The sequence below is a fragment of the Dermacentor silvarum genome, chromosome 3, assembly GCF_013339745.2.
Source record: "Dermacentor silvarum isolate Dsil-2018 chromosome 3, BIME_Dsil_1.4, whole genome shotgun sequence".
Taxonomy (NCBI): Eukaryota; Metazoa; Arthropoda; class Arachnida; order Ixodida; family Ixodidae; genus Dermacentor; species Dermacentor silvarum.
Window position 1 is genome coordinate 137,154,077 of NC_051156.1, and position 26,838 is coordinate 137,180,914.

Genomic DNA, 26,838 nt, shown 5'->3' on the forward strand with positions numbered 1-26,838 from the left:
TAAACATTTCTGAAATTTACAAGGTGAACTGATAGCAATAAGCACCATTCAAATTGTAGCAAACGGAATCAACTGTCATATGGTGAGTAGACCGCGTCACAGTGATACCTGGGATATAATGGGATATAATACACAAATGTTTCAATAAATTACACTAAAGAGATTTTACAGCAAATAGCTGTTTCTTAGCCAGTTTCTTGAATTAGCCAATCTCTTGGAACATGGGAATGTGTGCGATACCCAAGGAAAATAAATGGGAGGACAGAAAGCCACCCCCTTAGCTCAAATGGTACAGCATTGCAGGAAATGCTCCCACCGGACGCAAGGTGTTTTTCTTCCACTTTCCTTCCCCTTTTCCTTATTATTTCTACACTTAAATTAAAGGTAAGGTTAATTTCCCCCCATGCTCCCTTTATTTTCATTGTCTACTGGCTTCATATGGTTAGTACTATTGATAAAAAAACACAGCCCCTCTGTTTTCCGCATTCTCCTCACTGATAGCGATCTTGTGCTTCAATGTAAGACTCCGGTTGAGAAAGCTATCAACCGGATGTCGATGGGATAGAAGCAAGAGACTGAATTCAAGAACTTGTTATGAACTCTGATTCAGAGGACTTTAAATGATGCTGATTACAAGGTGTCTTAAAGGGAAATGAGGGTCTAAAAACCGCGAATTTGTCTGAAAAAAGTAGAGCTTGTGTTTTGTTGTGTTTTGTATTCCTCCAAGCCTCCTCTTTTATGCATAAAAAATTTTAAGCTGAGAATGAACTAGAAGTCAGTAAAAAATGCAAAAAAGCACTTGCAGTGGCTTGTGAAAGTGTGAATTTAGCCGAATTTTGCGCAGGTGGCATTTCAATCCATGACATTTGAATTTTCACGGTGATGTAGGCCTAACCCTTTTCTCCCGAGCCCACTTCGGCAGCGCCACATTCTTGCTGAAAATACGGAAAAAAGTAAATTGTTTCCCCTCAGAAGTCTAGCGTTGCAATGTTTTTTATTAACTTTCAAACATATTTTTCTCAGTTCTTCATTTTGTAGCATTTTAAAGTTTGTGCAATAAAATTTGTGCACTTTACGTAGTCTGATCATAATTAAATTTGGCATGCTTATGCCTTAACATGTCCTGAATTCAAAGAAACAACTTTTAGAGCTTTTCACAAACATATTATCTTACGATAATTTCAAAAGCTTCTTCGCTGAGAATGGTTAAACAAACTCAGCGTCGGAAATCTTTTCTAGACTAAAATGCAAATGTTACACTATATTTTTTCGCTTTATTGAACTGTACTATTTATTGGTAGCAATACGAGCTATTATTTACTGTTTTCTTGTGCTCACTGTTATTGCCTAAGCTTGCACAAAAATGAATTGTTTTTTACAAATGCATGGTGTGCAAAATATTAACCAAATGAGCTATCAAAAAAACTAAAAGCAGATTTGAAAAGAGGAGGTCAAACTCTGTAAACGATGAAAGTTTCGTTGAGATGTCTGAATATTTAAAAAGTAAAGTTTTTCCGAGTAGCATCTCCTCTTAAAGGGACAATGACAGTGACAAAGAGGCCATGTTGCCCGAGAAACAATTGTTATCCTAATTAAAATGATTCATTAGCATAAGCCTTATTTTCTTAATTTTCAAAATTAAAATTTTTTAAATATTCAGCAACATATCGCCAATAAATACCAATCGAACAGCCTGCTAATGTGTCCCTTAGACCGAAATTGAATTTGCTGCACTTCAGAAAAACACCCAGCATCCAAAGGGTTAACGTAACTTTAGTCCACTGCCTTGCATTCTGCACTTTTTCTGAGCTTCTTAAATTTTATGGCATTTTTTAAATTGAGTGCAGGAATGCGAGTGCTTCGGCCAATGTGATTTGATGATGCACGATGGAGCTGCTGCTCCAAGCTGAAAGCTAACTGAACACGTCCCCGGGTGAAATTCGGTCAGGTTGGATCAGTTTATGGAAACTAAGAAGTGGAGAACTTTCACTATGCGTGAATTAAAACGAAATTCTTATGCGCCAAAACCACGATTTGATTATAGGGCACGCCTGAGTGAGGCACTCTGGATTAGTTTGACCACCTGGGGTTTTTTAACGTGCACCCAATGCACGGTACATGAGCATTTTTGCATTCTGCCCCCACAGGAATGCAGCCGTGACGGCCGGGATTGAACCCACAACCTCGAGCTCAGAAGTTCAACGCCATAAGCCAGAAAGCTAGTGCAGCGAGTTATGAGTGAATTCTTGAACGGGTGTTCCATAAACAGAATGAAAATGAGAACTATCATCCACTCAACAATAGCAGAAAGCTACCCAGGAAACCTGTAAAGGTGAAACCTTTACAGGTTTCCTTTGCAGCTTAGCCCTTCAGTTGGGTGGATCATAATTTTGTCTTTCATGAAACTTACAGTGTAACAATATGTGACTAAGGTTTGTCTTTCAACAGTAGTCACATGCTCCGATATAGTTGTCAACCGCTGACTGCTTTTTCATCAGAAGAGATTTGAGCTGAAGTTTCATCTTTCAGTCGCTGGAGAACTTTCATAGTCAAACCTTGCTATAACAAAGTTTCATCCAACACAAAAACACCTTTGTTAATTTTATCTTTTATTCGTTATAATCATATACATATTCATTACACGCTAGTATTGGCAAGAAGACCTAGCTTACTTCATTATATTCAATAATTTGTTATGTCCATGTTCACCATATTGAGGTTCAACTCTACTGGTAATGCTTTGCCCATGTAAAGCCAACAGTATGATAAACCAAAAGTTTAGACGCACTTGCTTTAAAAATATATTGAGAACTTTGTAGTTCAGCACACATTTGGCTATTCATTTGAACCGACTCAGGTAATGAATTATTTGAATTCTAATCATTGTAGGTTCAAAATGCGTTGTGTCTCATTGTGGAAAGACGTTGCAAATAAAGCTGCATTTGCTCGAATGCTTACCTCTACTTCTTGACATTGGAGGCGAAGGTGTGATTGCATGTGGGAACTTGGCTGTGTTGAGGTCTTCCAAGAGGTTGTCCAGCTCCGACAGGTTGTTGGAGATGGGCGAGCGCCTTGGAGTTGGCGGACTGGCTGCCCCATCTAACAGGCCACGGCTGCGCGGCGATGACGGTGACGTGGTTCGATTCGTAGTTGTAGTTGTGACTTCACGTACGATGTACTGGTTCTGGTAGATGGGCTGGAAGTGCAAACGTGACATCGTTTGAGGCCCTGTCTATTGTCGCTTGCACACTCAAAACGAATGGAAGCATGACAGATAAATTAAAGAGATGCAAAACAGCAACATTAAATTAATTGAAACTGGTGTTCTTTCAAAACTCTATTATTTAATCATTAATTTGTTGGTAGAAGTTTGGTCAGTAGTAAAGAATATAGAATCAAACATTCTTTCTTTTACGTGACGATCAACACGTAATTAGGCCATGGATTTCGAAGTATTTCCTCGTATTCGGGTGGTTTTGTGTAGGAAAAGTTGACACAGCTTGTGAATTTGAGTTGCTGGTTCCTCTACGTAGTCCTTCTTTACTGATGAACACTTAACAAAACTGGAGTAGACGCTATAAAGGTTCATGACATCATAGCGAGCTGGTGTGAGATAACTTTAGGGCAGCATCGTCACCCTTCTTTAGTTTCTGTATCTTCTATGGCTTGCCAAACCTCCTCTCACAGTGAAAGTGGCCCACTTGCAATCACAAAAATGCAATTTACAATACAGCTTCGGTTAATAGTTGTTTTTAGTGTCCCTTTAACCTCTAAAAAACACCCATTGCGCTGTCTTTATTCAGTGACATCAGAATTGGAATGAGGGATAAAAATGGAGAACACCACACTGTCTCATCCAAGCAATTTCGATGTCAACTGTTTGTTTAACTTTCAGAGTCTGAGCTCTTCCGATATTCACAATTAAGTATCACACACACAATATATATATATATATATATATATATATATATATATATATAGTTTTTTCATAACAAGGGTGGCAACTTAAACGGGAAGTAAAAGCTGCCATCTAACTGACTAATGGGCAACCAAACAATCACCACATCACCTGGTGTATTACTGAAACATGCCAAGTAATGGGGCAACTACAATTTTTTTTTAGCGTGTAAGAAAAATCAGGTGAATAATAGGAAATACATATAGCAACAATGAAAATAGTAGCATTTACATGTGAGCAGATTTTTGAACAATTACAAAACTAATAAAAAGACTGGTATGTTTATCACTAATCCACCATTTGCTTGAACAATGCCATTCGTTGTCATACTTCTTTTATGATTCTAGAACTTAGGCAAAACAAACACTGCTGTTGCACCGCCTACATATTTTGCCCACACACATACAAGGTACGACAACACTGGAGATTGAGTATAAAAAACACACAATGAACGAAACAGGTGCTCGGTGAATTGAACTATAAAGAACTCACCGACGTTTTGTCAGGGGAGGGTTTGTAGTCGTAGCGCTCTGTCGTAACGGTGTGGCTCATGTTGTGGTCTTTCCCAAGAACTCCCGGCCTGTTAATGCTCGAATACAAAGGTGACGAGCCGTTGCTCAGACTCGCCGTCGTCTGCTGCAGATCGGCGAGCAGGGCGTCTGTTCCAGAAAAAATGGAGGAAGGAAAACAAAAAGAAACGTGTTCTTCAGATACATCACTCACTTCACCGCGCAGCACATTTTATTATATCTGCAAGAGACATTTCCTCACAATCGCGCTACATGCGTACGTATGACCCGTGTACGTCTGACGCATAATTAAATGATCACGAGAACTTGTTCAGTTTGTCAGCGCGTACAGTACAACTCTGACACCGTTTCTTTAAGTTGTTTCACATATTTATTTGGCGAATGAGTGAAGAAGAGGAGGGGGCACGTGCGAAGAAAGGAAGCTCCGTGCGGTGACTCACGGACGAAAGAACGCGACGAACATAAACATGTGCAGAACAGACAGACTCATTCTTTCTACGAGAAGACGGCGTTCCTTTCCGTTTGAAGGCGGCCGTCGACGGAATACGCCTTTTCACAATACAAGGTCGACCCAGCGCGAAGCCGTTTTTCGTAACCGAAACTAAACACTTCACACCAGCCGTGTATAACAAACACCGCGTTCAGCGCGCTATAAGATTTTTTTCCTCGAGAAACCGGTCAGACTAAACTTCAAGCCACCCCCGCACCGTATGTGTCACCCTGGTACAAGATATAACGGGAAGCGCCCGAATAAAGGCGTGCCGGCGTGGACCATTAAAGCGCGCAATAATCGAGTGCTGGTTCCGAGACAGTTTCGTTTTTGTTCGGGGCAGCTACATATATAAAAGACGCTCATGAAGTCACAACACGTCGCCACATTTCAATCTTGATGCAGACCCATTAACCTAAGAATGAATGCTAGATGCGCACAGCTGTCATAGTAACACATCAGCCCGATACGACCCAAATCTTGCGGCGCCTTCTGTGAGGACACAGCGCATGACGCCGTAAACAAACAGCGTAAAAGTCGGTTCAGCGGGAACGTATCGAGTGTCGGCCTCAGCAAAAATAAGTTTTCTCGTCAAGAAAGAAAAAAAAAAAAAAACATGGTACCGGAGGCGCGGGCACCCAGACACAGCATCGGTTTCCAGCCTAGCGTATTACCAGCGCCGAAAGTGCGCGGTCCACGGTGAAAGTAGCCAGAGGCGAGCGAAACTTACCCCAAACTTCTATTCTGCGAGAATACCAGCGCCACCGATCGTTCGCCCGTGCCAAAGTCGAAGTTTCTGCACCCCTTCGAAAGTTATACAACACGCAAAACCAAGAGGGGGAACCACCCAAGCACAGGACCTCTCCAAAAACAGAGAAGCGCTAAATCCAGACGACGAGACGGCTGGCGCCATCTATGAGAAGCCGTTGCGAACGGGAACGCATCGCGCCTATTTTGAAGTTATGTCAGAGACTGCATGAAGCGGCCATGCAGGTACACGGATAGATGAAAATAGGAGGTTCCCGGTGTGCCCCCTCCCCCCCGGCTACGTGACTGCTAAGTAGCTTTTTATTTGTCAAAATACATCAAATTAATATATTTCATATATATAGTCGAACCCGGATATATCGAATCTGAAGGGGATCACAAAGAAGTTCGATATATAGGTGATTCGATATATAAAATTAATATTTTATACAAACATTTTCAAGAGGATTATACTGCTGTTCGTTATACACAATAATTCGTTATATGTGGGTTCATATATCCGTGTTCGACTGTATGGTCATTGTAAAGCCTCAAACTGCACAAGATAAGGAAATCACATTGACTTATCAAGTAATCTAGCCACGTACGGTATACAAAAAAAAAAAGAAAAAAATTTCGTGACAACAAAACATCGACCCACCCTGCTCCACACCTGGAAAAGCTGCACCGCTTCCCTGCATGAACTGTATAAGCCTACATAAAATAGGTTAACGGATTCAGGCAACTATAAACTCAGCGACGACTAAGAGTTGTTAAGAAATAAAGTTTCTCTCTCTCTCTCTCTCTTTATCAGTACACTGTATGCCAACACACGCCGTCAGCATACCTAGACACGGATATAGCCTACAGCACATATATAGCTATGTACAAGACACGTATAGCTATACGGCTACAAGGCACTATGCCTACACAAAGCACCTGAAGTTCTCGTTTGCGAAACACACGTCGGTCGTTCCCGCCTACATTACACGGTATAAACAGAGACGTCCCTGAAGAGCGGTGCCACGCCAGAAGCATCCTAAACTTGCTCCGAAGAACGTCGCAAGCGGACGTTACAGAAAAAAAAAAAAAAAAAAAAAAAGAGACGTGAGAGAAACATCTGAACGCGTGGACAACTCAAAGGCAAGCGCCCCAACTTACTATTCAGGGGCTCCCACTGAAAAAGACGCCGAACACCCGGTGCCGAAAGCGCGCACAAGACGCCGCCGACAAATGTGAGCGGAGCGCGGTTTCACGAGACAGGCCGCGGAATAATGGTGACACAGTTCCCGACGACAATACGTTCCTTTCTGGACCCCTGACGTGCGGCGACCGGCGGCATACGATCAACCGTGGGCCACTGAACCACGTATGTACGTCAGCCGGAAAAACGCGAACGCACGGTCGCCGGTCGGAAACTGAGGCGCAGATGAGGAACCGTCATGAGAAAATAAATGTTTCTAAGTCCCAGGGCAGCGCGACGATTGCGCATCCTGACCGTCAAATCCGGCGCCTACTGTTTCCTCTCGGCTTCTTGCGCAAGTGTTCCTGCCGCGCGGACGGGGGCACAGACGACGGTGCGAAAGCCAACGTCGCCAGCACAGCAGCTGCATGCATGGGTGCGGCTTACGAAACGCCGTGTCAAACAACGGAACTGCGCTCCCTAAAACGCGCCGCACATCTAAAATAGCACCGCAGGGCCTGCCTGTCCACTATACTGCTGGGAAAAGAGAAGACGCAACTGCATCGACCAGGAAAAAAAAACAAGGTGAGAGAGCAACATAGGAAAGGGTGCCATAGCCGTACAGGAAGTCCACAAAAAGCTTGATCGGAAGTGCGAAAATCACTGACTCTATAGTTCGCGGTTAATGACATTCGGGTGTGTTAATTCACCTCAAAGCAGCTATAGATGGGTACGCGGGTACGAAAAGCTACATCCTGAAAACCCCAACTGTAAAAACCCATCCCGAAAAACTTTCGTGGCGAGAACATTCTGCAACGGGCCCGAGTCTTGCAGTTTTCAGTGTTATCAGCGCGTAGTACTCGTGAGCAGTCACAGGGTGGTGCGCTTCAGTACAATTACACTACACCGAGAGATTAGTGAGATGACACGCTTGAACGGTGCAACCTCGCCGGTCGTCATCTCAAACAGTGCTAAAAGAACTGCAAAGCACCGCAAGCCCTTTGCGATCGGTTGACTTGCGTGAACGTCATTGCGTTGCATACGCTGCCCTGTGCGCGTCTCTGCCGGATCTTCTCTTTCTCTCACTGACATTTCCCTTCCCGACGTATCTATAGACGGCATGGTGCGTTATTCCTACACAGAAGGGGCTTAATCCTACCTAATGCTCCCTACAGGAGCCTGCGTATGGTATACTCTATCCCTATCCATGTTTTCACTCCTCTCACAATATACAGCAAACTATGGCTACACTTTCATTCATTTCTCTTTCTATATCTCTCGAACAATACATGAAGAAAAAACCGCGAGGTTTCGAACGTAATCCGGTCACGTGACAGCGTTCAGCGATTGCCGAAAGCTGCAGAAGTACGTACCTGCCAGCCTGTGAGCTTTCAAATTCGTCAAGATTCCGCAGACACGACACCGAGGTGGGAAGGCGGAAGGTTAGTACGCATTTATTTTGAAAGCTTGCCAGTCTTGAAGGATACATATGTTGCTAACAATGATTTGCATTTTAATGCTACACACAAGCAGTAGCAAGCTTGGAACAGCATTGTGGAGACTGACAAGCAACGCATATTTAGTTTTTAGATCGCAGTGACCTTCTAAGCGACTTTTCTGTTGCCTATATACTGTATTTCGCCTGCTTCGGGAACTTGTCACTATACAAACTTGCTGGAAGCAAAGTAAAACTGTCTGGCGTCCTTTCACCATCACAAGACTTTGAACTGAAGGTTCGGATACCGCGCCGAGCGAAACTTCTTTCGGGCGTTATCGCACTTACGTATGTTAAGTGCGATAACGGTTCTGCGCGTTATGCTTAACGGGCTCCTCACCAGGCCACATGGCAAATTTTGGCTATACGCTCGAAGTCGTTACGTGCCCTCTATAGGGAGCCTCCTACCGCAAGAATTTTTCCAATTGGTTCCCTAGTAGCCGATATAGAAATATGTCAAGTGCCGCGAACCCACGATTTCAGGAGTCGAGCGTCACCGCCAACGTGGGCACTCTTTCCACTTGCCCCCGTCTATCCTCCGCAAGCGAAATTCCTTCCCTGCGTTCTCCCATATCGGAGCCGGAGATGAGCCAAATACACGCAACCTAGCAAGTTTCGAGAACTTTTCCCGCAACAGGATGGCTCGAACGCGAAAAAAAGTACCTTGATATCCGCGAAGTCATTGACATACCGTCGAGGAGGCCTCGGCAGGAAAAAAAAAAGAAATAATAATAATAATAATAATAATAATAATAATAATAATAATAATAATAATAATAATAATAAAAGGAAAACCTGGCCTCAATAGTAAATAACCTCATCCTGCCAAGTGGATGAGACTTGGCAGGCGTAAATTGATTTGGTCCCAATGTGACAAGTCGTTATCGGCGTCGCTGGTGTAAATACTCGTGTCGGTCTCCCATATGCTAAAAACTCTCTTTAGGTGCTGGGCAGCTAAGCACGAGGTTGCGGGCTCAAATCCCGGCCACGGAAGCAGCATTTCGATGGGGGCGAAATGCGAAAACACCGGCCTACTTATATCTAGGTGCACGTTAAAGAACCCCAGGTGGTCCGAATTGGATTCCAGAGTCCCCCATTACGGCGTGTCTCATAATCAGATCGTGGTTCTGGCACGTCAAACACCATAATAAAAAAAAAAAAAAAACACTCTCTAGTGACGTTCCAGCGCCTAGTACGAGTGCCTTCTCGTTCACAAGTGGACGGTATGCATGGAGCCACAAAGGAGCCATGATGAGCACGTTGCCAGAAATATTAATGCTACTAGTAAAGTAGGTTGTAGAGTTGCCGCCCCCCCCCCCCCCAAAAAAAAAAAAAAAAAACTCCACGCCCTCGATACAACAACGTATACTGTTTAGTCTACAGAGACACTAGACTCAACATTTGCCCGTTCTTACGTTACGTTTCCGCTCGGGAAGGCCAATTCGCACACACGCGCGAAAAAAAAATAAAAAAAAAAAACCAGAAATGTCAAGCCCGATGATGTCACACGAATTCGCTATCGTCGCGTTGTCCTGTCATTCAGTTGCGTCAGATTACAGACACGTGACGTCACACACACACACACACACACACACACACACACACACACACACACACACACACACGCACACGCGCGCACGATGGGCGAATTGTGCAAGTCATATGTGACACTTAAAAATAAAATAAGCCAAAATACTTCATTTCCGTTGACAGATAAAAGGCAATGGGGCGAACGCAATAAGAAGCGCGAATAGCTGTCGGCAATTTCAAATACGCAGGATGAAGAATGAATGAGAGCTGTAAAGCGCTTAATAAATGCCGCAGAAAGGGCAGCGGTCGGGAAAAAAAGAAGGGGAAAAAAAAAGCGGCGAGGGGGAGAGGGGGACAAAGATAGCAAAAGGAAAACAAATAAAACAAACAAATAAATAAAGCAGGAAACGCGCGAACGGGAGCTGAAAGAGCACGCCGTGCGCAGACAAATTGAGGAGCTCAGTCAAGGTTAGACTTCCGTGTCTACTACTATAGGCACTCAAGGTCGCGGCGAAAAGGCGCCACACACGTCGACGGAGGCGACAGCGCAGAACGAGAAGCCGAGAAGGGGGCAATAAAGGCTACCGCCCAGCTGTTGACACCGGCTGTGTATATACGCAGAACAGCAGCGAGAACGGGAAGAAATTAATGAGCAAGGGAACGAGAACATATGCGACTTTCCGCTCGCTAGAAAAGGCGCTCGAGCAGCAGACCGGCAAACAAGAAAGCACGAGACCGTCCTCTAAAGCTGCAGCAGCAGCAGCAGTAGAAAAGTACTTAACTCTCAAATGTAACTTTCAGAACGACATAGGGACTCATGTTATGAAAAGGCAAGTGTGCAAACAGTAAAAAAAGAAAAAAAAAGAAAAAAAAGAGAGAGAGAGAGAGAGAGAGAGAGGGAGGGAGGGAGAGAGGAAGAAAAAAAAAAAGGGGGGGGGGGCTGCGACTTAGCTCAGCTAACCTTGGATGTGAAAAACGAAAGCTTGGTTTAGCTCGGCTAAGTCTTGGTTAACCTTTGATTAGCTTAACCAACAATGTGGTCCCGCTTCCGGCGTTTTGCGAGCCGAACGGCTCGCTCTTCCTCAGTCTCCGACGCTAGCTTTGCGCGCTTCGCATTCCGGACCCTCTCCAGTGAAGCAGCTCGCCGGGCGATATCTGCGGGGTGGACAGACGCCGCTTGCTCGCGACGGCTCAAAGCCTCCCGCTCCCGCGCAGCGCTCACAGAAGACGGCCCGGCCTCGCTCTCATCCATGGCCAACTCGCATCTGACTTGGCGAGCGTGGCGCTCCTCTTAAGGCCATCCCACATTCAGCGTTTTCCCTGCGCTTTCTGGCGTTTCGTCACCTGGCGTCGCTCAGCGTCGACGCTGAGGGAGGCGCCAAGGCGAAACGCCGTGCTCAAGACACACCAGATCTCGTCGCCGTCACCGACGGCGCCTAGAGACGCAACAGGAAGATACGCCGGTAAAAGCTCAGAATGTGTGTGTGTGTGGGGGGGGGGGGGGGGGGGGGGCTTTAGTCAGGCGCGCGGCGAGTCAAGTGGTCAGGCGGCGACCCAGCTGCGGAGAACGCATGCGCCAAACCGGCGGTGGAACTCGGCGCGGCGAGTAACGTGATGCGTTGCCATGGCTACGGCGCAGCTGCGGTCAAATGAAGGTCAAATTGCTGGCGACGGCGAAACTCGGCTCGACGTCCTTAGCAAAGCTTTCGCTTTGAAGCAGAATTAAAAGGCGTTTGTGTTGGTGTTTGTGCCGTCCTTTACGTCCTACCAGTGCCTTTTAATACTCGAGACAGTATAGAAGGAGTCCTACTTTTGTCTGCCTTTACACGCCTGCATTTAAGTACCACGAATCAGCAGTATGCCCGAGGGCGTCACCAGTCTATCTTGTTGAAAAAAAAAAAGAAAGAAAGAAAACGCTTTCGTAAATATATGCAAGTCCGATCGACTCATCAAAGAGAGCGAAGCTGTATATATATAGAGGAACTCTCACACTCCTTTCGGAAGTCCAAAGAGTCCGGTATATACCCAAGACATTTAAGACTTTTGCAAACGCTTCGCAATATCCGGAGCAATTCCTTCGCTTTATCCGAGCTTAGTAAATTTATACTTCCCGCACGTTCCTGTTGTATGGCTCGGTGCGTCGGTGCGGACATGGCTCGGTGCGTCAGGCTGGCGCTCTGTACAATGCACCTGTGCCTCGTCGATAATGACTACACTCCGCACGTTGCCGTCTACGCATAAACACCGCCATAACCAGACGCCAATCGCTCATACACTGTAGAGCTCCCCGTGGCTGCTGTGGCGAACAAATTGACAATATACCATATACTAGTTGGGAAAGTGCCTATATACGACGGCGTTCAGACATCAAACGTGCCGCAATGAAAACAAAACGCCGACGCCGCCTTCATCCTTGAGAGATCTCGGGTCAAAGAGGAAGAGCATGCAGGCGCCAGTGGCGGGGCGTCTTTATTATTTATTTATTTTTTGTCGATTTTCGCCGTCCCCCAAGGCGCGCCGGGTAGTTCCGCCCAAGAAATGCGCCGGCCCTCTTCGCGTCCCCCTCCTGTTGCTCTCTCTCCCTCTCACTTTTTTCGAGAGAAGCGTTTTATTGAGGCCAATTAAAGCGAAAACGAAGCCGCGCCGCGGAGGGTCATATATGGCGCGCATAGCTGCTCCAACACACGCCCAGCGTGCCATATCGCGCAGATGGCCGAATGCCCCCTCGTCGGCTGCCCTTGCCATATATGTTAGTCGACCAAATAAGTTGCTTTCTTTAAGAACGCGTTTAAATGTGTGTGTGCGCGCGTGTGCGTGCGTGTGTGTGTGAGAGAGAGAGAGAGAGAGGAAAAGAGACCATCAAATGGAATCTATGTGAACCGGTTAATAAAATACTATAAATTTGCCCATTTCATTCTTGCGTCCTAGAAATAAAAAAAGAAAGAAAGAACTACCATATTGCATCGGAATACCAACGAAACTCCGAGATAACCCCTTATCCCACACCCTACCCCATGCAATGGGAGGCTCTGCTTGTCAGCTCTACAGCCTGGCCGGCTGGTGGACCGGGCCCGCTCGGTGGCCAGCTATTCGCGCCAGGAAGTGTGGGACGGTTCTCCAAGAAATATTCGCTTTAAAACCTGCATTCTTATACTGTTCGTTTTTAACCGTGACGAGCAATTTGATTCAGTGAGCGTATGGCCACAAATACATGTGCGTGTATTCCATCAAGTAACTGGTTTCGCCGTCAAAAGTGAACAAAAAATTTAGCGTTGACAGGGCAAAACAATATATTTCGTGTATCCGTATAAGCCAACCCGTGGTTCGTGCATTACTTTCATTCCTCACTCGTCTTTCTACGACACAACCCGCGTCCGTTTCAATTATAAAATAAAATAAAGCTGCTGATAGCAATTTTTTAAAGTCCTTTTTCTCAAACATACAGTCCTTCATTGTACTTTATAAGAGTGAACGTACATCACTGGAGAGAACGAGGACTCTCATAAATGGAACTAAACATTGGACAAACAGTTACACCCTCAAAATGAGTTGCCAACACTGCCACCACATCTCTCCCAAGGCAAACGGTAACTAGCCAACTTCATCCGTCAAGCGTAAAACTGAGGAAGGCCTCGAGCGGCGCCCTGAACACACGGAGTGCAGGGACTGCGTTATCGTTCCTAAACGAATGAATGATAACGACGATACGTTTATTTAGAAATGATGGCACTTTGGATTACTCGTTGGAGGAGATAAGCGGACATCATTAGAAAAGCTTGCTACCAGCATAGTGAGCCAAGAGAGTCACGTATGCCAAGTGTCGGTCCTCTAGACCAGTCGAATCCGCTTCTAGTATAACCGGTGATATCTCTTCCTACCGAAGGCGTCTCGCGCGCGCCAAATTGTGCGCGTTACCGTCGCAAGCGAGATGCTTCGCTGGAAGGCCCCACGTGCTCTCCGCGCAGTCAGGACAGGAGAAACACTGTTTTTCGTTCGCATAGCCCACGTATGTCCATGAATTCTTCATTTGTGAATGAGCTTCGAAATAGTCAATGCTTCCTACGAAGCAAGTTCCCGATACCTGTTATGGCTGGTCATTTTGAAAGAATAAACTTTTATTCGTGCACCGTTTTGCTTTTCGTTCCGTATTTTTTTTTTCTTTTTAACATTCCGACAAGTTATTTATTTCAAGCGAGCAGATGCGCGCAACCAAGCAATAGCCGGAAGTCTGGCCACGTGTGCATACGTAACAGGCGTCGAAGACGTCGCGGTCAAATCTCAAAGTATATAGCCAACCAGAACTGGTCGGCTAAACCTCCGGGCTAAGCATTTTCCCAGCGGAACGCTGTCGTACACCGAGCAGCAGGTGGTGCGTATTGTGCAACGCAACCGCGCGCGCGGCCTTGGCAACGTGTCTGCACGGGCCGGCTTCATGTTCCTCTATGCGTGCCAGAGGCCACAAGAGAGTCGCAAGGCGAACAACAATGGCGACAAGTGGACATCCCGCAGACAGCAAGCGCGATGGCTCTGACGCCCTTCTGCGATCACCGAGCGCTTCTCGTGAAGCGCCCTATATCAAATCTAAACCTATCTGAGCTGATTGCGCTATATATGCTTAAATGTGAACTCTTTGTTGTTGAAACGTATTTATGATATCACATTCTCCGCCCCTCTTGACTGTTGTCATCAGGAGTTGACGAGGCTGGAGCAGTCCTGGCACCTTATATAATTAGGCCAGGAGGCCCGTCTCACGATGCAACGTAAGCAAGGAGTGTGTCTATAGGATCCGATTGCGCTGATGATTGTCGTCTCCAGCGGGTCGCGTCCACTCTTGGAATGTGCGGATATCCAAGAGTCTGTTTAATGTCTTTGTAAAACAGCAGCACTATAACGACTAGAAATACGTGGTATTCGTATTCTGGATTGCATGCATGGGCGGGGTCGACTTTTGTCAGGGATATACATCTTTTGTTCTCGCCTCTTTTTGAATTAAAAATTTATCGCCCCTCCCCGGGAAATGAAATGCTGCACAGCGGGAAGCACGTTGCTTCCAACCGCATCGCATGTCCAATCGAAAGATCGAAGTTAAGCGTATAAGTATACCTATATACAAAACATTGAGGAGCAATATATATGTTCACCTATTTTCTTAAATCACAACTACCGCATTCTTAAACCAATCGAACTTCACCACTCATTTATCGGATGGAAGGAGCTTCTCATGTCGCATTATTTCGTTCTCACCGAACAGCCTAAATTCATATTTCATTATTAAATCGCACTTCCTGCGCGTAGTGTACGTACGCACGTTCTTTCTACAACGAACCTGTTTTCACAGCAATGACAGTAAGTAATGCGCAGTATACCACAAAGCGAACTCACTACACTATTCAGAGAAACATTACGTGCGCAGCGCCATCAAAAGAACGACGCGAGAAACCTCGAGACCGGAAAACTTAATTTTTGTGAGGACCACCAAGACCATCAGGGCAGAGAGAGAGCACCAAAGGTGCGTCGGTGCGATCGCGCAGGCCATGGCTGATAATATAAGAATGCAGTGGCGAGTACACCGCTGTCCAACTCAGATTATTTGTATAGATGCACCAGCCAATTACGTTCGCTCATTTCCGTTACGTCACGGCACGGGCGAACTTCTTTCAACGTCAGACACGGACGGACTGCAAGCTTCCATGCGCGGAGACAAGAGAAGACAGGTACGGCGCAGTGTTGTGGGCTCGGCTTATATGCAAGTTCTCTATATAGCTGTCGCTGAACTCGGGGACGCAAAGGCCACGACAACTAAACTGTCGTCTCCAAACGGTTTGCACAAAAGTGAGCGTTAAGCGTAATGGGCTGCAGACGAGGACAAACGAAGAGAAAGGGGGCAAACTGATAGCGCTTTGTTCTCGTCCGCAAAGCGCGACTGCTCGTGAATGGATTGTCAACAAGCACAAATAGCCACTTGAACGATCCACAACGCGGCGGCATGCGGCGAAGCAGCACATGTAAAACACTACAGGTTTCGTGCAGTATAAACGGGATCTTTATATTGAAAGAAGAGAGAGAGAGATACAAAATACAAACGAGGCTCAGCGAGAGCCCGGCCGTGAAAGGCGCCCATGCAGTCCTTCTCGAGTCGCGCACGCCGTCCTCCACGATTCCCCGCACACGCAGTAACCCACATACAGCTTCACCACCAACAGCGCGCACCCACCGCAGTCCGGCACCGACCAACGCGCAGCCTCGTCCTTCGGCAAATGCCAAGGATCAGGCTTCCTGGCGCGGTATTACTGTAAACGTGCATTCCTGTCGGCGCGCGCGCGTCCCAGACGCCGAATAACGCCGCAGGTCTTCAACCTTTTCGGTGTCGAAATTTCGCTTGTTTCCGGCAAACACTCGACGTCGAACTTTCATGGAAGTTACCGGACCAGGACATTATATATTCATGTATGATGGCAAACTGTGTGCAACGTTTAGCAAACATGTCACCTTGATTCGTTTAACTATTGTATATCAGACACGGGTGCATGCAACCAAAAGAACATCTATTAAGCGATCGCTCGCGCATATAATGGGGCACCGTGGCTGACCGACATGCGCAGATGTCACCGCAACATGACGACTTGCATGATACAGCTATATATACGGATAAGCGGGGAAAAAAAAAGAAGGGGGGGGGGAGATTCTAGGGGCTCGATCTGCAATGAAACAGCCATAGAAAGACAACAGACAGTGAAGGCAATGAGAAAAATTACGACAGAAAATCACAGGAAATGAGAGACTGAGTGATCAACAAGTGGTCGAACAAGGGATGTCGCTAAAGCCAACGGTTGGACAGGGAAACTTTGACAAGAAAATCCTCGAGGGCACTGTTGATTTACTTCCTGATTCGCAAGTGCCCTCCTCTGCACAGCACATTCGCCCGATTAATGGCGGCACCGGTCACCGTTCAAATGATGAAATGCAAGCTGCGGATGCTGGGGCTTGTCTCATGTGCGCTGTTTCGACACAAAAGCCACGTCTACATTTTCCTTGTCATAAGTCAAGCAAATCGTGCTTGTACTCGCTGTTTGCAAAAATGACTACGCCGACCGACCTGCCTGATCGCGGGAAAGCAAGCTATAAAAGTTGATTATATGGGTCTATTCGTAGAAGTATTATGGACGCGATGCTTAAACTTGCGATAAACTTCCTGTTCTTAATAAACGATAAGGGGAACGAATGAAAGTGGAAGCAGGTACAACTAAGTGTCGGTGGGAGCCGAATCCACAACCTACGTATACGACGCTCATGGTGGAGGCTTCGTGAGGTTGCAATATACCTTGGCGGCTTGGGCAGGTCGGTGAACACACACCAGCGCGCGCTGGTGTGTGTTCCCCTTCTTGTCCTTCGTCTTTTCGCGATGTTCCCCTGTCGAACTACTTCGGGTGGCTGGGAACATCGCATATAGTGCTGGTTTTATTCGCAATGAAAGCTTCGCTTTTTCTTTTTAACTTGATGCACGAAAGCTAGATCATCCTGTATAGTGAATGCTGATGAGCGCCATTTTGCTGCGCGACTTGTCGCTCGAGGCAATTTTGCGTGTGTTCGCGGGCTTCTTTCACGCTCGGAAAAACACTTTTATGTAGCACGTATTGAGCACCAGAAAGCTGTATCGGGAGTTTTTCATGTTGCTCTACAACTTTCTCATTGACAAAAAAGAAATACGATACGCGCGGATCGACTGAAACAGTTATGAACGCACTAAGCTTCCGCATCGTTGCCTGCTGAGTATAGGAAACGTCCTTGCTGCTCGTGTACGCTTTTCTTTAGGGGCGAAGCACCTTAGGGCCGAGCCTTGTCCCTCGTAGTCCGTAGCTCTGGTTTGTATGGAGACCGCTAGGGGCGCTGCGGTGCACAAGGGCTATATAAGCGATGTATATACTGTACACATGTACAGTATATATATATATATATATATATATATACATACACATATATACATACATACATATATATACATATGTATATAGTATATGTACGCGAAACTCCGGCTTCCGGAACCGAAAGCCGTAACATGAAGCCGGAAGCCTTCCGGAGAACGCTTCCGGCGTTTTGCCCGAATGATCCCGCCGTGCTTCGCCAACGTACTCATCATCATTCACTTCGTGGATATGCGATCTTTTTTTTTTTTTTCCCTTCCGTACAAATTTAGCGTTCCGCTTCGCACAAATGTCCGTACCAAGCAGTACAGTATATTCTGAGATCGCAGAAACGAGGCCGCGCGATACTGCTCGGCAGAAGTGTGTGCTTCGCTAACTCGGTCAACAACCCCACAGCCCACGCAGTTCAACCCCATGCATAATCTTGGTGAGATAAATAATCACGGATACGCAGCGGTGTATGCACATATAGCCGCGCACTGACAAACACGCCGATAGCTTATCGTTAGTTTGCTCGTCGTTATGACAGCTTCGCCTGGACGAATTGCATGTGCCCAGTCATTTCACCCGTTATGCTGTCTACGAAGAAGCACGCGTCGCCTCTCTTCCCACGAATAAGACTATTCGTATACTTGCAGCGTGAGTACGCTTCAATTATAAATAAATAAATAATTATGGGGTTTTACGTGCCAAAACCACAATCTGATTATGAGGCACGCCGTAGTGGAAATTTGGATCACCTGGGGTTCTTTAACGAGCACCTAAATCTAACTACACGGGTGTATTCGCATTTCGCCCCCATCGAAATGCGGCCACCGTGGCCGGGATTCGATCCCGCGACCTCGTGCTCAGCAGTATAAGTAAATAAATAAATAAATAAATAAATAAATAAATAAATAAATAAATAAATAAATAAATAAATAAATAAATAAATAAATAAATAAATAAATAAATAAATAAGCACGTATTAATTGCCGAACACATTTCAAACGCGTTTTTGTTCTTCCAGACATCGACGCGTATACGTCAATATAAGTGAGGCATGCCCAGGTGAAAAATACCCATTTGCCATCTGTCCAATAACCTGATATGATCACGCGGGTTTTGTGTGGAATCCCAGTTGATCGTGTCAAATCTTCAATTATAGGATATATAAAGCTATCACGTGAAAGTGTTTCAAGGAATAAACATCGACATGAACAAGCTGACAGCACAGAACGAACTATTGCAGTGGGGAATAAATGCCCAATTCCGCGCGGCTATGTACATGCGCCGTGTATAAGCCATGGAACGATGTAACGTAACAATTTATTTCGTACACTCTATGCCGTTTTTACAATCCGCCGTTTACGACTATAGCCGATCTTGGCGACAAAGTACACAGAATGCCGAACAGATCACTGGCAAAGCGCGGAAAGAAAAAAAAATTAAATTGTGGGGTTTAAGTTAATTCCCAGTGGATTATGAGGGATACAGTATAGAGTGGAGGGCTCTGAATTAATTTCAGCCACCTGGGGTTTTCGTACCTAAATGTATACACCGTACACGAGCCTTTTAATTTGTTTTCCCGCCCGGCCCCATCAAAATGCAGCCGCCGCGGCTGGTATGGGGAGCTGTAAAACCTCGTGTCCGGCAGCTGAACACCACAGCCGCTGATCGAGCTATCGCGGCGGACGGAAGAATAAAAAATGGAATATGGACTGGTTACATTATCATCCTGGCTCGGCCCTGCATGCGTCGCAGCCCCTGCTGCAACAGAACTCTGCACACACCGTCCAAAACGAGGTCACCGCCTATGGTGCGCGAGAGGTACATGTATATATACACTATATACATACAGACACTGTGAACGCGTCGCGGCTTCCGTGATCTCTTCTGGGAATCTCCCGCGGAGTGAGCGAGGCAGTCCTCATTAGCGAGCAATACTCGTCAAGTATGTATGTATATATAGGTGCAGAACGGGCTCAACAGCGCACCAGCCGATGAGCCATGGTACAGCCATCCATTACAAAGGCATGACAAGGGGGCCGGCGGTACAACATCATCGCGGTAAAAGCGACTTGCAGCGCAAAAAAACGGAGACAAGGAGAACACACACGGAATACATGCACGGAGCCGCGCTGTACAACAGCCTTTAAATTTTCAAAACCGAACCGTATCATATATACCTGTTGTGTACTGCGATAATTCAGGTATAAGAAGCCACTTCTCAAAAAAAGAAAGAAAGAAAAATGAGAAGGAAAATAAGACAGAAAACAAGTTTAACAAACACAGTAGCACAAAGTTTTATCACCGCTTGCGCAGGAAATATAGCCCTTTGGGAGACGACGATATCGATGGCTTGCTGACGCACGATTCACCATAGAGATGCGCAAGGGTTAATGTAGCTTGTCGGGTTCTGAAAAGACAATCCGTTTGTTTCCCCGGAGAGAGAGTTGGTGGATGTAAGGAATCACGGCAATGTTTTATCAGAAACGGTACGATTTTCGGTTTCGGAGTGTTCCTGTCTTGAGCGTCTTTTATAGAGCAGCCCTACTGCTATTAAAACCAATATACGTGGGTCGATAGCCTGCATGCTTCCTTTAGACGCGAGGCTTGCTGCTGCAAACCTTATAGTTCATTACGTGCGGGTTTCTCTTTCTTAACGCATTATGGAAGCAAATTATCGTTATGCTTCTCTTTACTAGTTTAGAATGGCTGCAATGCAATGGAAGGAACGCTTCGTTCGTCCAAGGGTTAAAGCGCCAGCACAACAGGAGGTTGCAGCAGACGAACTTCGCGTGAAGAAATATCTGATGATCCCCATCTACTGGCCATTCAACTGTCCCTTCAAGGGGGCGAAGGCTATAGCTATCAGGACAAATGGTTAAAACTTCAGCACAATCTCCTTTCAGAAACATTCGAACGTATAATAATAAGTATACGGTATCAGCGCGCGTGTGTGCGTGTTTCAGTATGTGAGAAAGAGATAAATAGAGAGATAAATACACCGCAATAATGATTAAATGAATGCAAGTTTAAATACAAATTACTAAAAGCATAATTAAAACTACAAATCAAAATACAACTTACAGTATAGAGTTAAGTTAGCGTGCGAAAGGTTGTAAGCGCAGCTTTTAAAAAAAAAAAAAAAAGAAATGCTGAAGACATTAGAAGTGTCACTAATGAGCAGCGCCTGAGCGTCGTCGTCCCGATTAATGGCATTAATGGCAGGGTTTGACGTCTGTACAGTCGAGTCCACGCTTAACAACGTACTGCCATTATAACGACCCCTGGCGGAGTCTAGACAAAACACCGGAACCGTGGTCGTGCTCCGCCAAGCGGAGATGCCTTATGATGTCCCGCGAGACCATCTTGTGGAGCACAACCTAAGCGGCTTTGATTCGACTTGATAAATTTTGCTGTGAACGGTGCTTAAACCGAGTGTTCCCTAGAAGCGCAATACACGAACATTAATTATGGCGTTTGCGTGTGTAGGTGTGCGCGCGCATGCGCGCGCAGTCGGTGCAAGCAGAACGTGTGTGATGTGTGTGCGTGTTATGAAAAGTGGTGCGCATACTAAGCGGCATGCACTCAAAGGAAGCCGCCAGCCACAAGGTGGTCAGGATTAAGAATCTCTTCAAGCACCGCCAAATACAAGCAGATCACGTTAAATACCGTCGGTGAATGGTTCCCATTATATAGTTGTATTACTTTTTTCTCATTTCTGTCGAAAAGAATATACAGAATAATCCTGTATATACCGACTGCGCGTGGTTGAGGGATTCCGGCTGGGGCACCTGCAGGTATGCAAATAGCACTTCGCATTCGTGGCCATACCATCTTAACGCGACGATACCCTGTGCAGCCCAATAACCTCGTGTTTTCTTTTAACAGAGGGGGTATATATACCCTGTACTTTAACGTCCCGGAACTGCGCAGCCAGTGGTGCGCGATGCCGTTGTGGAGGGCTCCGGATTAATTTGGCCGCCTGGGGTTATGCGAGCGTTTCTGCATTCCGCTCCACATGCAGCCGCCGCCGTAGGATTCGAACCCGCGATCTTGTACTCAACTTTCAAGCAACACAACGCCATATTCACTGATTCACCGCGGCGGGTGTGCTCGGGCCCTTCCTCTCCACTTGCTATTGTCAAATGCATTATAAGGCACTGAGCGGTACCATGCTAAACCCGATACACCGCCGCAAGTAAACATGGTCACGGGAGACAACCTGTTACTCGATCACAATCGCTGCAGCTGTCTTCGGGCGCGTGTGATCGCCCGCGCTCTGTAGATGTTGCCATGGCGAACCATGACACTCCAGCGCAGAGATCTCGACCACGCCGAGACGCGCCGTATACCGCCAATGAAACGTCACCTTCACTCATTCCACAGCTCAACTGTGAACTCTATACTATAAAGAGTTGAACTCACGGCGTGGCGCCCTGTGTTCCACTTCTTCCTTCTCCTCCACCTCTCGGGTGTAGGTGATGTGCGCTACCATCGTCATGGTGACCTCGCTCTTTCTCGTCTTCGCCGAATCGGCTGGCTCTCTTCTTCGTCAATCCAAGAACGGAACGAATGCCAAGAGGGATATATATGCGCGATGCCGGAGCGTACAACAACAAACTTTGCACGCTCGTCGTGTGTCTCGCAACTCGCTCGAGAATGTACGCGATCCAGTCACGGCACGCAGATCCACACAAAAGCGGGGCACACGCACGAGAACGCGCTGCGAAGAAAGGAGATACTTCAGGTAGCAGTGGGGGAGGGAAACGCAATCAAACTTCGCCAACTCAAAAATCGGTGCCGTGCGCAAAACAGCGAGGAGAGAAAAACAAACGCGAACGCACATGCATGCATGTGTACAAGAAAGAAAAGAGAAGAAACAAAGAAAATGCAGAAATAAAGAGAAAGCCTTGGGACCCAGGTGCCCCCGCGCACCCCCCCAGATCTACGTAGCTTGGAGGTGTGGGCTCGCGTCCCACGCCCACAATCCACGACAGACGTTGCCGAGGGCGCCGCTGACGACGACGACGACGCCACCTTATTTGGTTGAATGAAAAGGCGGCCGCCGAAACTGGCGCGCCTGCAAGAACGCGTCTGGGAGGACCGACTGTATACTGCGAGCGGCCACATATACGAACCAAGGTGAAAAAGGGAGGAGAGTGTCGTATGCGCACAAAACGTATATACACCAGTTCCAAACCGGGGAAATACCACGCATTGTGTGGCATGCGAGAGTTGTTTGTGTGCGTCGCATACGTAGATACGTCTACGCGTGCGTAAAAGCAAGGATATCTGGCGCGACCCACGCCGATTGCGCCACGTGACTATGCCGAAAAAAAAAAAAAAAAGTGCGCCACCGCCGCCTTTGCTTCGACTTCTGTGCCGCGTATACAACGAGGTGACGAAGAAGAAACGTTTGTGTGCTGCGTAGAAGAGCACTGCGGCAGACCCAGTCGTCAGGTGGACAGAAAATGGAGCGAGTGTGCTCTCGGAGGGGCTTTGTAGACCACGACAGCCGCAGGCGTGCCACGATGGCCGGATTATGCACTGCTTTCGACAGGTTTCCCATCGGGTTACGGCCGCAAGGAACAGGTAGGCCGCGTATACCGCGTTTCGCTGTGCGTCAGATAACAGCTAGAGCCCGTAGACACAAAAAAAGTTCTTACGATGCCAGCCAACAGCTCATACTAACGAAAATATTTGCGAATTCAGCACGAGGTTCGTAAGCATTTCTATGCAGATGAAAAGTGACCGCACTGTAAACGGCAGAGAGAAGGCCGATGTATCAGGTTGAAATATGCGATCTGTTAGTGCGCAACTACGATATACTAAATCTAAGGGTTGTCGGATGGCTCTTGTCTAAACGAAAGCGTATATAGGCTACATGAGGGACGTACGTGGCAGCGGATGGCTCCGTATTATTATTATTGTTCTTTTGTATTTACTTCGCGCTTTGTTGTCGGTACTCTCTTCTTTTCACAATTTTTATTCATTTATTTTTTAATGATTTTTCCCTGAGTGTCTTGTTTTTGGTTTGTAATGTATGCGTGCGCCAGCACTCAGACCTTAGGGTTGTTCCTGGGCACGTTAAATAAACATGATTGATTGAATGAGTGATTGATTATTATTATTATTATTACTTTGACCACCTGGTGTTCATTGCACCGATATACATCTCGGCGCGCGAACGTTTTGCAGTCATGGGAATCTTGCTCACCAACAAGCCCATGCTTCACGTTATTTGAACTCGCATACTGCAGTTCGCGCACATCGTAAGAAAAATCGCAAAATAAGAGATCAAGCTGTCTCCACGAAGGAGGAAATTAACGTCAAAGACTGAAGCATGATCACGTAAGCTGCAACGAGAACTCTTTTGTCTTTAGCCCAGCAACAGTTTTACACCTAATTTTTTGACTGCGCGCACGCATATATCGCGTCGCATGCAAACCGTTTTTTTTCCCCCTTGAGATCATTCCTTAACCCGCGGGAGGAGACAGATGGGCGACCCGAATTGGGTTAATTACTTGTCAAGGCAGCAAAAGACACTGCACCGGATGCGCGCGTGAGTTGCTCGTGTCGGTGGCCTCGTTACTGCACGGTTTCTTCGTTTTTCCGTTTTTTTTTTTTTTTTAGGCTTTATTACAAAGCAGCGTGCAGGGGTGTGCGTCGAGGCCGCGCAGCACAACGTGCAAGCTGCAGCTATTTCCGAGCACGCGAAGCGACAGCTTGCAGCAGCTGAGCCCGACTGCGCGCAACAGAGAAAATAGGTCGCTATAAGAAGACAGCGTCATCAAGTTTGATTTTACGAGGGTGGATAGCTAGTTCAACTGTCGAAGCACTATTTTTTTTTTTTAATTCGCCATGGGCTGCCAGGCAGCATAACGTGGGAACTAAAGTTCGTGTAAGCACGGATGCCCATTTCATGCAGACACTGCCAAACAGCGAATTGTGATTTACACTACAGCCATCGCTCGTGATCATGGTGTTCAGTTCTTAATAACTTCGTACCCTATAAGTACACTTTCGCGGGATGTCTTTTGTACAAGGGTATATGTTCAAAGTAAGATGGCGGGCATCCATTACCGGCGCAAGAGCGGGACACATTGTCTTCGTATGGTAACATGATAAACGGCGATAGACAGACAAGTGTTCTAACGTTCATAGTATTCTTCATTCGCCATTCATAACACACAAAATTCTTGCTAGCACAGCGGCAATGCCAGCGTACAAGCAAGAAAAAACAAATTAAATAAAAACCAATAATGAGATTAAATATCGGGGTTGCGTACTTAAGATACGCATGTAGGATACAGGATTAAGCTACCGTGTTTTGGCGTTGCAATCATATCGTGCATATATACACGAAGTCGCGGGATCAAATCCCGGCCGCGGCGGCCGCAATTCGAAGGGGGGCGACATGCAAAAACGCCCGTGTACTGTGCAATTGGGTGCAAGAACCCCAGGTGGTCAAAATAAAACAGTAGTGCTCCACTACGGCGTGCCTCCTAATACTATCGTGGTTTTGGCACGTAAAACCCCAGAATTGAATTTACACGACCAAAGTGAAGGCTAACGACATCCTCCGGCGCGCATGTGTTCATGATTTGTTGTAACATGCGCGACATATGCGTCAATTGCCTGCCTGGTGAGAAATAACTCCGACCTGTACGTCTCTCGTTTTCAACGCAAGATGACGAAGTCCGTACAGTGAAGCACGAACCGTCTTCGCGTATATCGTTAGTGTGATATATATGATACTGTGATGCGATATATGACACAACCTTTCATGTCATGACGCATACGCCAGTACTGGTTACGTCACCGAAGCTAAGCAGTCGGTGGTCGGGAGGGAGTGCTTTATGAGAAGCTAACCGCTGGTGCTACCAGCGATTCAACGGAAAATAATAGGCGCCTAACCTTAAAATAGACACTAAAGAGATAAATAAGTTAAACACACACACACACACACACACACACACACACACACACACACACACACACACACACACACACACACACACACACACACACACACACACACACACACACACACACACACACACACACACCACACACACACACACACACACACACACACACACACACACACACACACACACACACACACACACACACACACACACACACACACACACACACACACACACACCACACACACACACACACACACACACACAGAGAGAGAGAGAGAGAGAGAGAGAGAGAAACTCTTACGGTGCCAAGAGGCTTTGCTCCGTCAGAAAATACGCAAAAATTAAACGCGGGTGGCGACGCACCAGCTCAGTGTGACGTCATACATATTCAAGGCGTCAGCTGTGGCATAGTTAATTTTTTTAATAAAAGAAAGACAGGACTGCATTGATCGTATTCTTAAAGGGACAAAGACTGAACAAAGCAAGTTTTGATAATATTCGTTGAGCTATACAACAGCTCAAATTCGACAAATTAAATTGAAATTGAAGCTGATTCAGTGCTTGTAGCACGAGTTAGGGAGCTATACAATTAATGCAGGTATAGCCTATAGGGGCGAGCTCCACCGCTGGAAAAGCTGGCGCCGCCGTCGGCGTGACGTGGTATGAGGGATAACGTGAACATAGCGGCCGCGTCGTCTGCTTCGGAAGCGCCCAGGCGAGCTGAAAACGAAAGTTCACTTCCACCTGCGCTACGGTTCTGATTAAGTTGGGATGTTTTCCCGCTTCGGGTGTCTGCATGACAACACTTGAAAGCACTATAATAAGTAGTGGCTGCCTTTGAAGGCGTCCGACACGGTATATAGGCTATTGCTCGATATACCACAGTGCCGGACGCGTACGCAACGGAGCCCGGTGTCAGCCTTCACACGTACCCGCCGGCCAAGAAGCTGCGTGTAGCTTGGATTGCGAAACTTAGAACCGGCAAGCAGCCGTCGGCTACAACTCGGGCGTATAGCAAGCACTTCCGCGAGGAAGGAAGGAAGGAAAGAGTAGAGAAGGAA

The 26,838-nt window shown here is 46.5% G+C and overlaps 1 protein-coding gene across 3 annotated transcripts in view; it reads right to left on the reverse strand.

Moving 5' to 3' along the window:
* The window catches only part of LOC119445820 (paxillin), a 76,680-nt gene that overhangs the window by 34,660 nt on the left and 15,182 nt on the right, over window positions 1-26,838 (reverse strand). Inside the window, exons 1-3 of one of the 3 annotated variants that reach the window (XM_037710114.2) lie at window positions 22,269-22,528; window positions 4,451-4,617; window positions 2,959-3,196 (exon numbers count right to left, since the gene is read on the reverse strand). In XM_037710114.2, coding sequence (XP_037566042.1) covers window positions 2,959-3,196; window positions 4,451-4,617; window positions 22,269-22,344 — 481 coding nt within the window. In that variant the 5' untranslated portion in view covers window positions 22,345-22,528. Of the gene's footprint in view, window positions 1-2,958; window positions 3,197-4,450; window positions 4,618-5,708; window positions 5,846-22,268; window positions 22,529-26,838 lie in introns of those variants that run through there. The other 2 variants (XM_049663658.1, XM_037710115.2) reach the window with 2 other exon arrangements.